The 13,205-nt window shown below is 38.2% G+C and overlaps 1 protein-coding gene across 1 annotated transcript in view; it reads left to right on the top strand.

Moving 5' to 3' along the window:
- Positions 1–13,205, top strand: part of LOC308495726 (uncharacterized protein) — a gene marked incomplete at its 5' end in the record, with an annotated part of 40,095 nt that overhangs the window by 13,563 nt on the left and 13,327 nt on the right. Inside the window, 2 exons of the mRNA XM_081080711.1 lie at positions 4,065–4,098; positions 6,597–6,669. Of these exons, the coding sequence (XP_080936837.1) occupies positions 4,065–4,098; positions 6,597–6,669 (107 nt within the window). The remainder of the gene's footprint in view (positions 1–4,064; positions 4,099–6,596; positions 6,670–13,205) is intronic.

Raw genomic sequence — 13,205 nt, forward strand, 5'->3', positions numbered from 1 at the left:
AATCATTTTTCTTTGTGGAGCTGGAGAGAGGCCATGTTCTTTGTGTATTGGGACAGTAAATATCCACACAGCATTGTGGTTCTCCAGTGAGAATGAAGATGAAGAAATGGCAAGTGGGCAGGGACTCAGCAATGGTTACTGCAGGGATCATGGGAGAGTTTTGAGCAGACTAGGAACAAGATGAGACAGCATTCGGACACTCTGGTTGTGGTATAAAGCAGGGACCAGCAAGCTTATTCTGTAAAGGGCCTGATTTTAGGCCATGTGGTCTCTGTCATACCTACTCAAATCTGCCATCATGGTGTGAAAGCAGTCGTGGGCCAACTGAATAGGCAAGACTGTGCTACAGTAAAGCTTTATTTACAAAAATTGATGGCAGGTTGGAGTTTGCTGGCCCCTCACATAGAGGATAGATTGAAGAAAAGCACATGAAAATAAGTGGCAGACAAAGGAAGCTTTTACTTCCTTGGACTAGTATCAGTCCATTGTGATATTTTTCACCCATCCATTTTGAAAGAAAAAAAAGTCAGGAAGGTTAATTTATTCAATTTAACATGTTGGTCTTTGCTGGCTAATGTCTTTCTCATTTGTTTTGCTGAAAATAAATCCTATTCATTTAGGAAGCAACAATAAGAGTCGGTGGTGTTTCATTTCTTCCCCCTGTGAAAGCCATCTGCTAAGAGCCCCTGTTTGACTAGGGCAGTGGCTGTGGAAAAATAAAGCAGAGCCTGGAGAGTGTTATGGTTAATACAATTTAGTGATGATTGAATGTAAAAAGTTAGTGGGGAGTGAGAAAACTAAGATGATTCCTAGGTTTCCAGAATGTGCACTAGCATTTCAATGGGACATGAGAAGAGTGACTAGGACATTATCAGATGGAGAGAGAAGAACAGCAGGTCAATAGGGAAGACACGTTTTTTTCCTCTGAATGTTGAGTTTCTTGGTATATCCATGGGTAACTCATCCTACATGGATATAATTTTTTGTTTCCTTTTCACATATTCTGTTAACCACTGCTTTTTCATACTAGAGCTATGTTTTTAGTTTTATAAGCAATAAAGAAGTTTAGAAAGCAAAGGAACTCTATAATCAGTGTACATTATTATACTACAAGTGATAGTTATATGTTTTTCTGTAATTATCCCAGTTACTTGATTGATTCATAACTCTTATAAAAAGGACATAAACCCTACCTAGTTGTAGAAAATTGACAGTGTGATCTCTTCATTTGCTATATAGGAACTGATAGAACATGTTGTCATTAGGATGTTTTATTTTTTATTCTGATTAAAATAGGATGGTTGCTTGTTTTACAGTATTTTCTGACATCATTTCATTTATCCTCTTTATGCCTTTATTCAAATATATCTAGCTCTACAGGAATCTGCAAAAGAAGAATAAAAAAAAAAAACAAATTTAATGATAGGTAATCTGCAAAATCACCTTCTGACCTTAATCATGTAGAAAGCATCAACCCAAAGAATGAAAATTTCATATAATGCCATTTATTAGAGATTCTTAACACCACCCCTAGGTTTGGTTATTCACTAGAGCACTTTACAAGACTCAGCCTATAGCTGTACTAATGCCTGTGATTTATTACAGTGAGAGCAAAATCAGCAAAGAGAAAAGGTGTATGTGACAGTGTCTGACAGGAGGGAACCAGGCGCAAGTTTCTAAGACGCATGTCCTGCGGAGTTAGCAGGATGTGCTTAATTCCCCACTGTTAAATTCTGGCACCACATGTGAAATGCTGTCTAGTGGTACCGGAGTCTCATTAGACTCAGTGCCTTCATGGAGTGCTTTCATGGCACGCCAGTCACATAGGCAGCGTCCCCCTAGCAGGTGCTAACATTCCTGATTCCCAGAAGGAAAGCGAGTGTCCAGCATGAACCACCTTGTTTGCACAAGCATTTCAGGCACGGTGAGCCACACTTAGTTAGGGAATGGTGGGAACCCTCCCCATATGCAGGTTTCCAGATACCAGCCAAGGGCCAGCCATTCAAGCAGGACTTTCAAAGGATAGCAGTCAGGCCTGCTGTATGAAATCTTTTCTGCACAGCAGTTATAGGCATGACTTAATTTTTGGTGTAGCTTAAAATTTTATTTTAATAGCAAGTAATATGGTGACGTGCCTTGGTACTGGTTTTGGTTGTATCATCCATTAAAAATTGCAGTGCTGGTTACTTTTTTGCCTTTTCGTGAGTATTTCAAAGGTATTGTACATACATTACTATGGCAATAACCATGGCAATTACAATCTTTTTGTGTGATTAATGTTTCAATATAGCTTTTGAATAAAATCAGCACAATGATTTTTGATTTACAATGAGAATCAAAGTTGTCCTGTAAGTACAGGGACGATTCCATTTTGATTCACTTGGCATCCCTATTCAGCATGCTAATGCGAGATGTTCAGTCACGTTTATCAGTGATTTTCTTGTGTAAGTATTCCAAAAATCACTTGCTTTGTTTATGGCTTTTCATATGCTTCATTCGGTTGGGTGAATAATCATATTCTGATACTGGATCTTTATATTCATTTTCAAGGTGACTGTATTTTGAAAATAGCATTAATGTGTTCATATCTGGTAATAGCAGGTTCAGTGGAAAACTTTTTTTTTTTTTAATTAGTAAGCCTTCGTTTTTAGAGCAGGTTTAGGTTCAGGGCAAAATTGAGTGGAGAGTAGAGAAAGTTCCCTCAAAACCCATGTCCCCGTCCACACAGAGCCTCCCTCACTGTTGACACCCTGCCCGCGGGTGGTACATTCACGACGACCCATGAACTGCACTGACTCAGCATGACCACTCACAGCACACACTTGACGTTAGAGTTCACTCTTGCTGTGGTCCAATCTGTGGGGTTTGACAAACGTATAATGACAGGTCTCCCCCCTTCCAGTCTCACCCAGACTAGATCCACTATTAGATACCCTCTGTGGCGTTTCCTCAGCCCTCCCTTCTCCCTAACCTCCGGAAGCCACACGTCTTTCTACTGCTTCATAGTTTTGTTTTTTTCTGAATATCATATAGTTGGAATCATACAGTGGCCATCTTTTTGACTGTTTAAAAACTTAAAACTCCAGGGTCATTGAAGGTAGTTATTCAAGATAACCTCTTTGTCTTTTGGGGGGGGGGTGTTTGTTTGTTTGCTGTTATTCATCGGCTTAGGATTTGATGACATATGACTTACAAGGTAAAAAACCATGATTTCTATACACATTTGCCACTATGGGGAGGGATGAGAAAAATGGCATCACACGCTGCTGTACAGCAATAACTCTTTGGACCTTCCTGCTCTATGAGGTGAGCCGGATAGATTCTCCAGCAATGGAGGGAAACAGTCTCAGGGGTTAGACTTGATAAAACTGGAATCGCAAAGTCTTTCATACTTATCCTGCACTGGAGAGAGGGCCAGAAAGAGTCTGTTTCCTGTGTTTTGCCGTGCTGCAAAGCAGACTGCCTTTGACTAAGCTGCTAATGACAGGGTGTTTCATCCTAAACTGAACACCCTTGACTGAAGAGCGGCACAGCGGTACTGTGTCAGAGCAAAACAAGTGGACTCTCTTCTAACTGCTCTTCATGACAGAAGTGCAGAAAAATCATGCTATTTAAATTGGACCGTGTTAGTTTATGATAGTGATTTTACTACTGATACCATTTTCGTTCACTCCGATGGGTTTGGTAAGGATTACAATCATTGTAAGTAGCACTTGACTTGTAGCTATCAAATGATTGCACATCACGTTTATTTTTCTCTCATTAGATATAAATGTATAATACATACAAACATGCATAAGTACATGCATGTACATACATATGTGTACGTATATATGTATGAATATATAAATATGAATATATATACACACATATATATAGGAGAGGAAGTAAAAGTTCTTCATGTATTAATTGCCCACCAGTTGTATCAGTAACATTCACTCTACTATAGTCTTCAGGGGTGTTCCCAAAGAAATATTTTTTCATCACTTCAGTCTGATGCTTTCAAAGTTCTGTGTTTTTCTATTGTGTATTTACAATGTATTTGAATTTTTTTCTTTTAACAGTGGATGAGTGTTCTCAATGCGACCATGCAAGCAGGTAGGATTTTATGGATTTCTAAAATTGCATGTTAACTAAGAGACTGCGGAGAGAAGCCAGTAAGCTTTAATGAGTGTTCTGCTCTGGGCTAGACCCTATACTATGTGCCTAACATTGGTTATCCCAGGTCGTCGGCACAGTAGATTTGCAAAGTAGCTGTGCCGTTCGGCCGTTTTTATTCATTAGAGGAGTATGGTTCCAGGAGGTGGATTAATTTAACCCTGATTCCATAGTTACCAAGTGGCTGACATGTGATGTGACCTTCAGCCTGCTTGGTTTCCCAAGTCCGTTCTCTTGTCCCTCAGCCTATACTGAGAAGTGCCTGGACAGGACTGGATTCAAGATTCAGGTACAAGTCAGGTGGCCTCAGAGAGTCCCGTTTAGTGATGCCTTAATGCTGATTTAGAAGTTTCCTATCAAGCCCAGTTAGCCCAAGCTCTGTCTTAATGTACTTGACAATTGCAGCAGTCACGAGAACCTTGTTTTCACCATCAGTGTTGAGGGCAGATGTCAGTTCGCTGTGGCCACAGAACCACAGGTTGTACATAAGCAAGACCTAATCAGATAAATGTTTTCAGGGATAATGCGATGTACCCTTCTTGGGACGAATCGTTGTTCTGTAAGTGAAGATCATCTATGTATACACTGTTGTGTTAATTCAGCAGAAATTGAGAGGATATTTTTCATTGATTTTTCTACTTACTGACTCCCATTACTGTGTTTCCATTTAAGCTAGTACGCTTCCCTCATTCTAGGAAGTTTTTTCCTTTTTTCTAGTCTTTCTTCCTTCTTCCATGACTTTTCTTGATTTTTTACCTTTTTCTCTGCTTTACTCGGGGTAGTTTTGTTGCTGTTATTTTTTTCCACTTCTGCCAGCTAAGTATTCTCCATTTTTCTAGACAGAACCAAAAATACATAGAATTCCAGGTGTTGAAGGAATGTTATCAATTAATTATTGCAAACACCCCTAGTACTTCATGCTGCCATTAATGTTTTGGTCAAGTGGTTGATCACATGAGGAGTTTGAACTCCAAGAGATTGAAGTGACTTATTTGACTACAGTGAGTGATGAAATGAGATTAGTATAGGTTTCTAAGCCCAGTACACTTCCTTCTTTATCATCCTTTGGGTGAGTGTTTTAATTATGGAAAGGTCTAGTGAATGCAATGGAAGAGGCTAAGAATGGAATTAGCAGGGGAATCCACGTTTCAATAGGAACAACACAGGTTGGGATAGGAATAAGGCTCTTAGAGCAGAGATTAGACATCAGATGAGGGAAAAGAGATCAGAATGGTAGGGTATGACAAGGTAAAGAGAAATTACAGGAAGGAAGGACACAGGATGTTGGTAGTTGTCTAAAAAAGCAGATTAAAATAAGGGTCTCAAGGGCGTCCTGCCTGAACAGGCTGCTGCTGTTTTGCTTGTTGAATTGGAGGAACCAGGAAAATTTAAGGTTTGTGTGAAAACATATTAAACCTTTGAGCCTTTGGAAACACTCTCTTTATAGCAAGTAGGAATGTGGTATCTTCCACCTGCACCCGGAATTACAGAGGGGGTCCCCTTGAGTCCAAAGGCACTGGAGATTGCTGAACTACATAGATCTATGGCCCACGGCAGGTGTCTCGTCACCTCCACCTCTTTGCCCAACGCGCTGATGTCCTTCCCATGGAGATGGAGGGTTGGGCATTACTGTGAAAACAGTAATGGAGTTGGGTAGGTGGTAACATGCCTGTGTTGGGAGTGGATGACTGAGGCTCCATTTAGCTTGTTTTCCAGGAACAGCGAAATAGAGAACTCCTACTGTGGGTCATTTGAGCCCAACCTTGTTTCAGGAGTCTATGCCTTCGTAGGCTGAAGTTTTCAAGTTTGGAGATTGCCAGCAAGCTGTGCGGACAAGTGATCTGGGAGTGGGGAGGCTAACAACGTACATATTTGTTCTTTGACTTTTGTACATGTAAGCTGCAAACATTTCATGCATTTCAGGGACCTCACTGTAGTGTTTTTGAGTGAAAACAAGGAATGGGGTAAGTTTAGTAACTGCTTTCTATGTTAAAGAAGCAAGACTGCCGTTTTTGACCCACACAGATTAATCTTTGAACCAGGGACAGACCGTGGAGAAGGCTCAGTGTATCGTTCTACCTTGATTTAGGTCATTGCTTTTGTCCCAGTTCAGGTTCCTATTGTCAGCTATTAATTGCGTTTTCAATTCAGCCTTCAGGACTTTTGGTGAAAACAAGGTACTCTCAGGTGTTGCCAACATGTTTGCTGTCATTCTTTGTTATGGAAACTTAGAGTGTCTCTTCATTAAATATTGCACGAGTTGGGAGTGGTGGAGGCAGCAATAGATAACTGATAGCTTTTCTAGAACATCGTCTAAATTTTAATCATATCAAGAAACTTCATTTCCTATGCAGATAGCTGAATTTTGCTCCCTTTGTGTTTGTTGTTTTTGTAAAGGAATGCACTCACTTTTTTTGTTGTGTATTTTTACCCTAAAGTCTTTCCTGGAAACCTGGCAGGAATGATTCACGGGCTATATCAGACGATGGACTCTTGGATGTTGGTACCAAGGTAAAAGGCTCCTGTGTGAAATTAACTTTTTTACTCTGAATTTAGTTTTGTGTAGCACTTGTAAAATTTAATAGTGTTCCCCCTACCATTGTTTTATGTTTGTAATGGAAAATGTGTCACTGTGAACCATTTTATAATATATCACCACTTGAGGGTTTTTTTCCTTTAAATTAAAGTTTATTGGGGTGCAATTGTTAATAAAGTGACATGGATTTCAGGTGTACAATTCTGTAATATATTATCTATATCTCACATTGTGTGGTCACCAGCCAGCCAGTTCTCTTTCCATCACCCCATTAGACCCCATTTAGCAATAGTCCTATTTCATCTTTACTTACCACCGAATACTATTCCATTATTTATATGTACCACAACTTCTTTATCCATTCATCTATCGAAGGACGTTTTGGTTGTTTCCGTTGTCTTACCCACCGTAAGTAAAGCTGCAATGAACATTGGAGCACACTTGTCTTTATGATTCAAAGTTTTCAGATTATTTGAGTAGATACCCAGGAGAGAGATTGCTGGGTCATGTGGTAATTCTATTTGTAATTTCTTGAGGAACCTCCACACTGCCTTCCATAGCGGCTGCACCAGCCAGCATTCCCCCCAACAGTGTATGAGGGTTCCTTTTTCTCCACAGCCTCTCCAACACTTGTTACTATTTGTCTTGTTGATGATAGCCATTCTGAATGGGGTGAGGTGATATCTCATTGTGGTTTTTATTTGCATTTCTCTGATGATTAGTAATGTGGAGCATTTTTTCATATGTCTATTTGCCATTTGTAAGTCCTCTTTGGAGAAATGTCTCTTCAGGTCCTCTGCCCATTTTTCAATTGGGTTGTTTGTTTTTTTGTGTGTTGAGTTGCATGAGTTCCTTGTATATTTTGGATATTAGCCCCTTATCGGAGGCACTGTTTGCAAACTTTTTCACCCATTCAGTTGGTTGTCTCTTTATTTTATCGATGGTTTCTTTTGCTGTGCAGAAGCTTTTAAGTTTCATATAGTCCCATTCATTTATTTTAGCATTTACTTCCATTGCCTTTGGAGTCATAAAATTCATAAAATGCTCTTTGAACCCAAGGTCCATAAGTTTAGTAACTATGTTTTCTTCTATGCAGTTTATTATTTCAGGTTTTATGCTTAAGTCTTTGATCCATTTTGAATTAATTTTGGTACACGGTGACAGATTTCAGCCCTGTTTCATTCTTTTGCATGTGGTTTTCCAATTCTACCAGCACCATTTATCGAAGGAGCTGTCTTTTCTCCATTGTATGCTTTTTGCTTCTTTGTCAAAAATTGTCTGTCCATATTTATGTGGGTTTATTTCTGGGATCTCAATTCTATTCCATTGGTCTATGTGTCTGTTTTTCTGCCCATACCATGTTGTTTTGATTATTATTGCCCTTTAGTACAAGCTAAAGTCAGGGAGTGTGATACCTCCAGCATTGTTCTTTTTGCTTAGGATTCCTTTGGCTGTTGATGTCTTTTGTGGTTCGATACAAATCTGATGATTTTTTTGTTCTATTTTTTAAAATGTGCTATTGGGATTTTGATGGAGATTGCATTAAATCTGTATATTGTTTTGGTAATACGGGCATTTTAACTATGTAGATTGTTCCAATCCATGAGCATGGAATGTCTATCCATTTCTTTGTGTCTTCTTCAATTTCTTTTAAAAATGTCTTATAGTTTTCAGCGTATAAATCCTTCACATCCTTGGTTAAGTTTAATCCTAGGTGTTTTATACTTTTTCTTGCAATTGCAAAAGGAATTGTTCTTTTGCTTTCTTTTTCTGAGATTTCATTGTTAGTATATAGGAATACAATGGACTTTTGTACATTGATTTTGTAGCCGGCAACTTTACTGTATTTGTTGATTGTTTTCAATGGCTTTTTGGTGGAGTTTTAGGGTTTTCTATATATAGCATCATGTCATCTGCAAAGAGTGACAATTTAATTTCTTCATTCCCAATTTGGATGCCTTTTACTTATTTGTCTTGCCTGATTGCTCTGGCGAGGACTTCCAACACTATGCTTAAAAGCAGAGGTGATAGGGGACAGCCCTGCGGTGTTCCTGAACGTAGAGAAAAGGGCTTCAGTTTTTCATCATGAATTATGAGATTAGCTGAGGGTTTGTCATATATGCCCTTTATTATGTTCAAGTATTTTACTTCTATACCTATTTTATTAAGTGATCCAATCATAAATGGATGTTGTATCTTGTCAAATGCTTTTTCTGCATCAATTGATATAATCATATGATTTTTGTCCTTTATTTTGTTTATGGGATGAATCACATTGATGGATTTCTGAATGTTGAGCCATCCTTGTGCACCTGGGATGAATCTGCTTGGTCATGATGAATAATCTTTTTAGCATATTGTTGCATTCGATTTGTTAGCATTTTTCTTAGGATTTTTGCATCTGCATTCATCAGAGATAATAGTCTGTAGTTTTCTTTTTTTGTGTTATCCTTACCAGGTTTTGGTATCGGTAATGTTGGCCTCATAAAATGATTTAGGGAGTATTGTCTCTTCTTCAATTTTTTGGAAGAGTTTGAGTAGGACAGGTATTATATCCTCTTTGTAGATTTGGTGGAATTCACTAGTGAAGCCATCTGGTCCTGGACTTTTGCTTCTGGGAAGGTTTTGGATGACTGATTCAATTTCCTTAGTGGTGATCGATCTATTTAGATTTTCCAGTTCTTTATGATTCAGCCTAGGAAGGCTATATGTTTCCAAGGACCTGTCCATTTCTTCTAGGTTATTGAATTTGGTGGCATGTAGTCCCTCATAGTATTCCTGGATGATGCTTTGTGTTTCGGTGGCGTCCGTGATAACTTCCCTTCTCATTTCTGATTTTATTAGTCTTTTTTTATCTTACTGAGTCTACCAAGGATTTGTCAATTGTATTAATCTTTTCAAAGAACCAGCTCTTTGTCACATTAATTTTTTCTATTCTCTTTTTGTTCTCTGTTTCATTTAGTTCTGCTCTGATTTTTATTGTTTTCTTTCTGCTGCTGACATTCAGTTTCATTTGTTCTTCTTTTTCTAGCTCCATAAGATGTAAAGATGAGGTTATCTATTTGGGATTTTTCTTATTTCTTGAGATAGGCCTGTAATGATATAAATTTCCCTCTTAAAACTGCTTTCGCTGCATCCCCAAAATTTTGGTAGGATGTATTTTCATTTTCCTTTGTTTCTATGTATCTTTTTTTTCTTCTGTAAGATAGTTTTTGTTTTTTTATTTTTTTTTTTGAAGCTTTTCATTGTTCCCTTTCCAGTTTACTGTTTTTTTCTGTTTTTCACATTCTTTTATTCGTTTCCGGTGCACAAAACAATGTAATAGCTAGACATGTATCATTTATATCCCTCACACAGTCATAACCCCCTCCCCCCTCCACTGCCTCTCTGACATCTCACACAGCCATTACATTTCCACTGTCTCTATTCCTAATGCTGTACTCCGCTTCTTGTAACTATATGTAATATATATGTAATATATATATTTATATAAGATATATATATATATATAGTATGTATATATAGATATTTTATATAAAATATGTATATGTATTATATGTACATGTAAATTGTACTTGACATTCATTATTCAGCTTCAGGTGTACAGTGCAGTGATCAGCCATCTACATCATCCCTGAGGTGGTCTCCCTAATGAGACAAGTATCCATTGGATACCCTACAAAATCTTTACGAAATTATTGATTACATTCCCCAAATTGACTCTCGTATCCCCGTGGCACTCTTGTGGTTACCAACTGTTCATTCTGATCCCGTGACTTTCCCCCTTATCCCCACCCCCTCATCTAGCAACCCTCAGTTTTTCCTCTGTGTCTTTGAGACTGTTTCTGATTAGTTCATTCATTTATTATTTTCTTTAGATTCCCCATATGAGATCATATGGTATTTGTCTTTCTCTGTCTGACTTATTTCACTTAATATAATGTTCTCTACGTCCATCCATATTGTTGCATGGTAAGATTTCATTCTTCTTCGTGGCTGTGAAATACTCCATTGTATAACTGTAACGGTTTCTTAATCCAATCGTTTACCAATGGGCATTTCGGTTGTTTCCATGTTTTGGCTATTGTGTATAGTGCTGCAATAAAGATAGGGGTGTATAAATTTTTTTGAATTAGAGTTTTGGATTTCTCCTGATAGATACCTAGGAGTGGAATTGCTGGGTCATAGGGTAGTTCCATTCTCAGATTTTTGAGATACCTCCATACTGTTTTCCATAGTGGCTGCACCAATCTGCAATCCCACCAACAGTGCATAAGCGTTCCCTTTTCTCCACATCCAGGCCAGCACTTGTTGTTTGTTGATTTGTTGATGAAAGCCATTTTGACTTGGGTGAGGTTGTATCTCATTGCGGTTTTTATTTGCATTTCTCTAATGATTAGTGAAGTTGAGCATTTTTTCATATGTCTGTTTCCCATCTGTATGTCCTTTTTAAAAAAATTACTCTCCATGTCCTCTGCACATTTTTTAATTGGGTTGTTTGTTATTTTGGAGTTGAGTTGACTGAGATATTTTATAAATATGGGATATTAACCCCTTATCAGATATATCATTGGCAAATATCTTCTCCATTCAGTAGGATCCCTTTTTGTTTTATTTTTTTTTATTTTTTTATAGTTTTATTTTATTTTATTTTATTTTTACATCCCTCACACCGTGAACCCCCCTCCCCCCATCCACCACCACCCCGACCTCACACCGAGCCATCACATTATACACATAAAATTATAGTTGGCATTCATTAATGTCCAGTCTCTGGTGTACAATGCCATGACCAGGCATCCACAGCATCCCTGAGGTGGTCTCCCAAACAGGACACATGTCCATCGGACACCCAACAAAATCCCCAAACACTATTGAATAAGTTCCCCAAAGTAATTCTCAAAAAACCCTGAGGCCATCCTGTGGTCACCAGCCGCCCCCCAATCCCTTCACCCTTCCCCCCATCCCCAACCCCCTCCCCCCTGCCCATCTAACAACTCTCGGTTTTTTGTGTCCCCAAAACTGTTTCTGATTAGTTCATACACATATTCTTTTCTTTAGATTCCGCATATAAGTGAGATCATATGGTACTTGTCTTTCTCTTTCTGACTTATTTCACTTAACATAATGTTCTCTAGATCCATCCATGTTGTTGCAAATGATAAGATTTCTTTTTTCTTTATGGCTGCGTAGTACTCCATTGTATAAATGTACCACAGCTTCTTAATCCAGTCATCGACCGATGGGCATTTCGGTTGTTTCTGTATCTTGGCTATTGTGTAAAGTGCTGCAATAAACATAGGAGTGCATACAGATTTTTGAATTGGAGCTTTGGATTTCTCCGGGTAGATGCCTAGGAGTGGGATTACTGGATCATAGGGTAGTTCTATCTTCAGATTCCTGAGATACCTCCATACTGTTTTCCATAGTGGCTGCACTAATCTGCAATCCCACCAACAGTGCACTAGCGTTCCCTTTTCTCCACATCCCCGCCCGCATTTGTTGTTTGTTGATTTATTGATGATAGCCATTTTGACTGGGGTGAGGTGGTATCTCATTGTGGTTTTTATTTGCATTTCTCTGATGGTTAGTGAGGTTGAGCATTTCTTCATATGTCTTCTTGCCTTCTGTATGTCCTTTTTAGAAAAATGTCTCCTCAAGTCCTCTGCCCATTTTTTAATTGGGTTGTTTGTTTTTTTGGAGTTGAGTTGAGTAAGTTTTTTATAGATTTGTGATATTAATCCCTTATCAGATATATCATTGGCAAATATCTTTTCCCATTCAGTAGGATCCCTTTTTGTTTTATTGATGGTTTCCTTTGCTGTGAAAAAACTTTTTAGTTTGATGTGATCCCACATGATTATTTTTTCTCTTACTTCTCTTGGCTGAGAGGATGTATCAGTAAAAATCTTACTCCAGGTAATGTCTATAAAGTTTCTTCCTATATTTTCTTCTAGAAATTTTATGGTTTCAGATCTTACACTTATGTCTTTAATGCATTTTGAATTTATTCTTGTATATCGTGTAAGGAAGTGGTCCAGCTTCATTCTTTTGCATGTGTCTGTCCAGGTTTCGCCAACACCATTTGTTGAATAGACTGTCTTTACCCCACCATAAATTCTTGCTTCCATTGTCATAGATTGAATGACAATATAGGCATGGATTTATTGCTGGGCTCTCTATTGTGTTCCATTGATCAATGTATCTGTTTTTATACCAGTATCGTGGTGTTTTGATTACTGTAGCCTTGTAGTATAATTTGATGTCAGGTATCGTTATACCTCCCACTTTATTCCTATTTCTCAAGATTGCCGAGGCCAACCAGGATCTTTTATGGTTCCATATAAATTTCAGGATTATACGTTCTATTCTTGTGAAAACCATCCTTGGTAATATGATAGAAATTGCGTTGAATTCGTATGTTGCCTTAGGCAGTATGGACATTTTCACTCTATTAATTCTTCTTATCCATGAGCATATTATGTGCTTCCATCTATTTGTATCCTCTTTA

Source organism: Rhinolophus hipposideros (genome assembly GCF_964194185.1).
Source record: "Rhinolophus hipposideros genome assembly, contig: HAP1_SCAFFOLD_110, whole genome shotgun sequence".
NCBI classification, from domain to species: Eukaryota; Metazoa; Chordata; class Mammalia; order Chiroptera; family Rhinolophidae; genus Rhinolophus; species Rhinolophus hipposideros.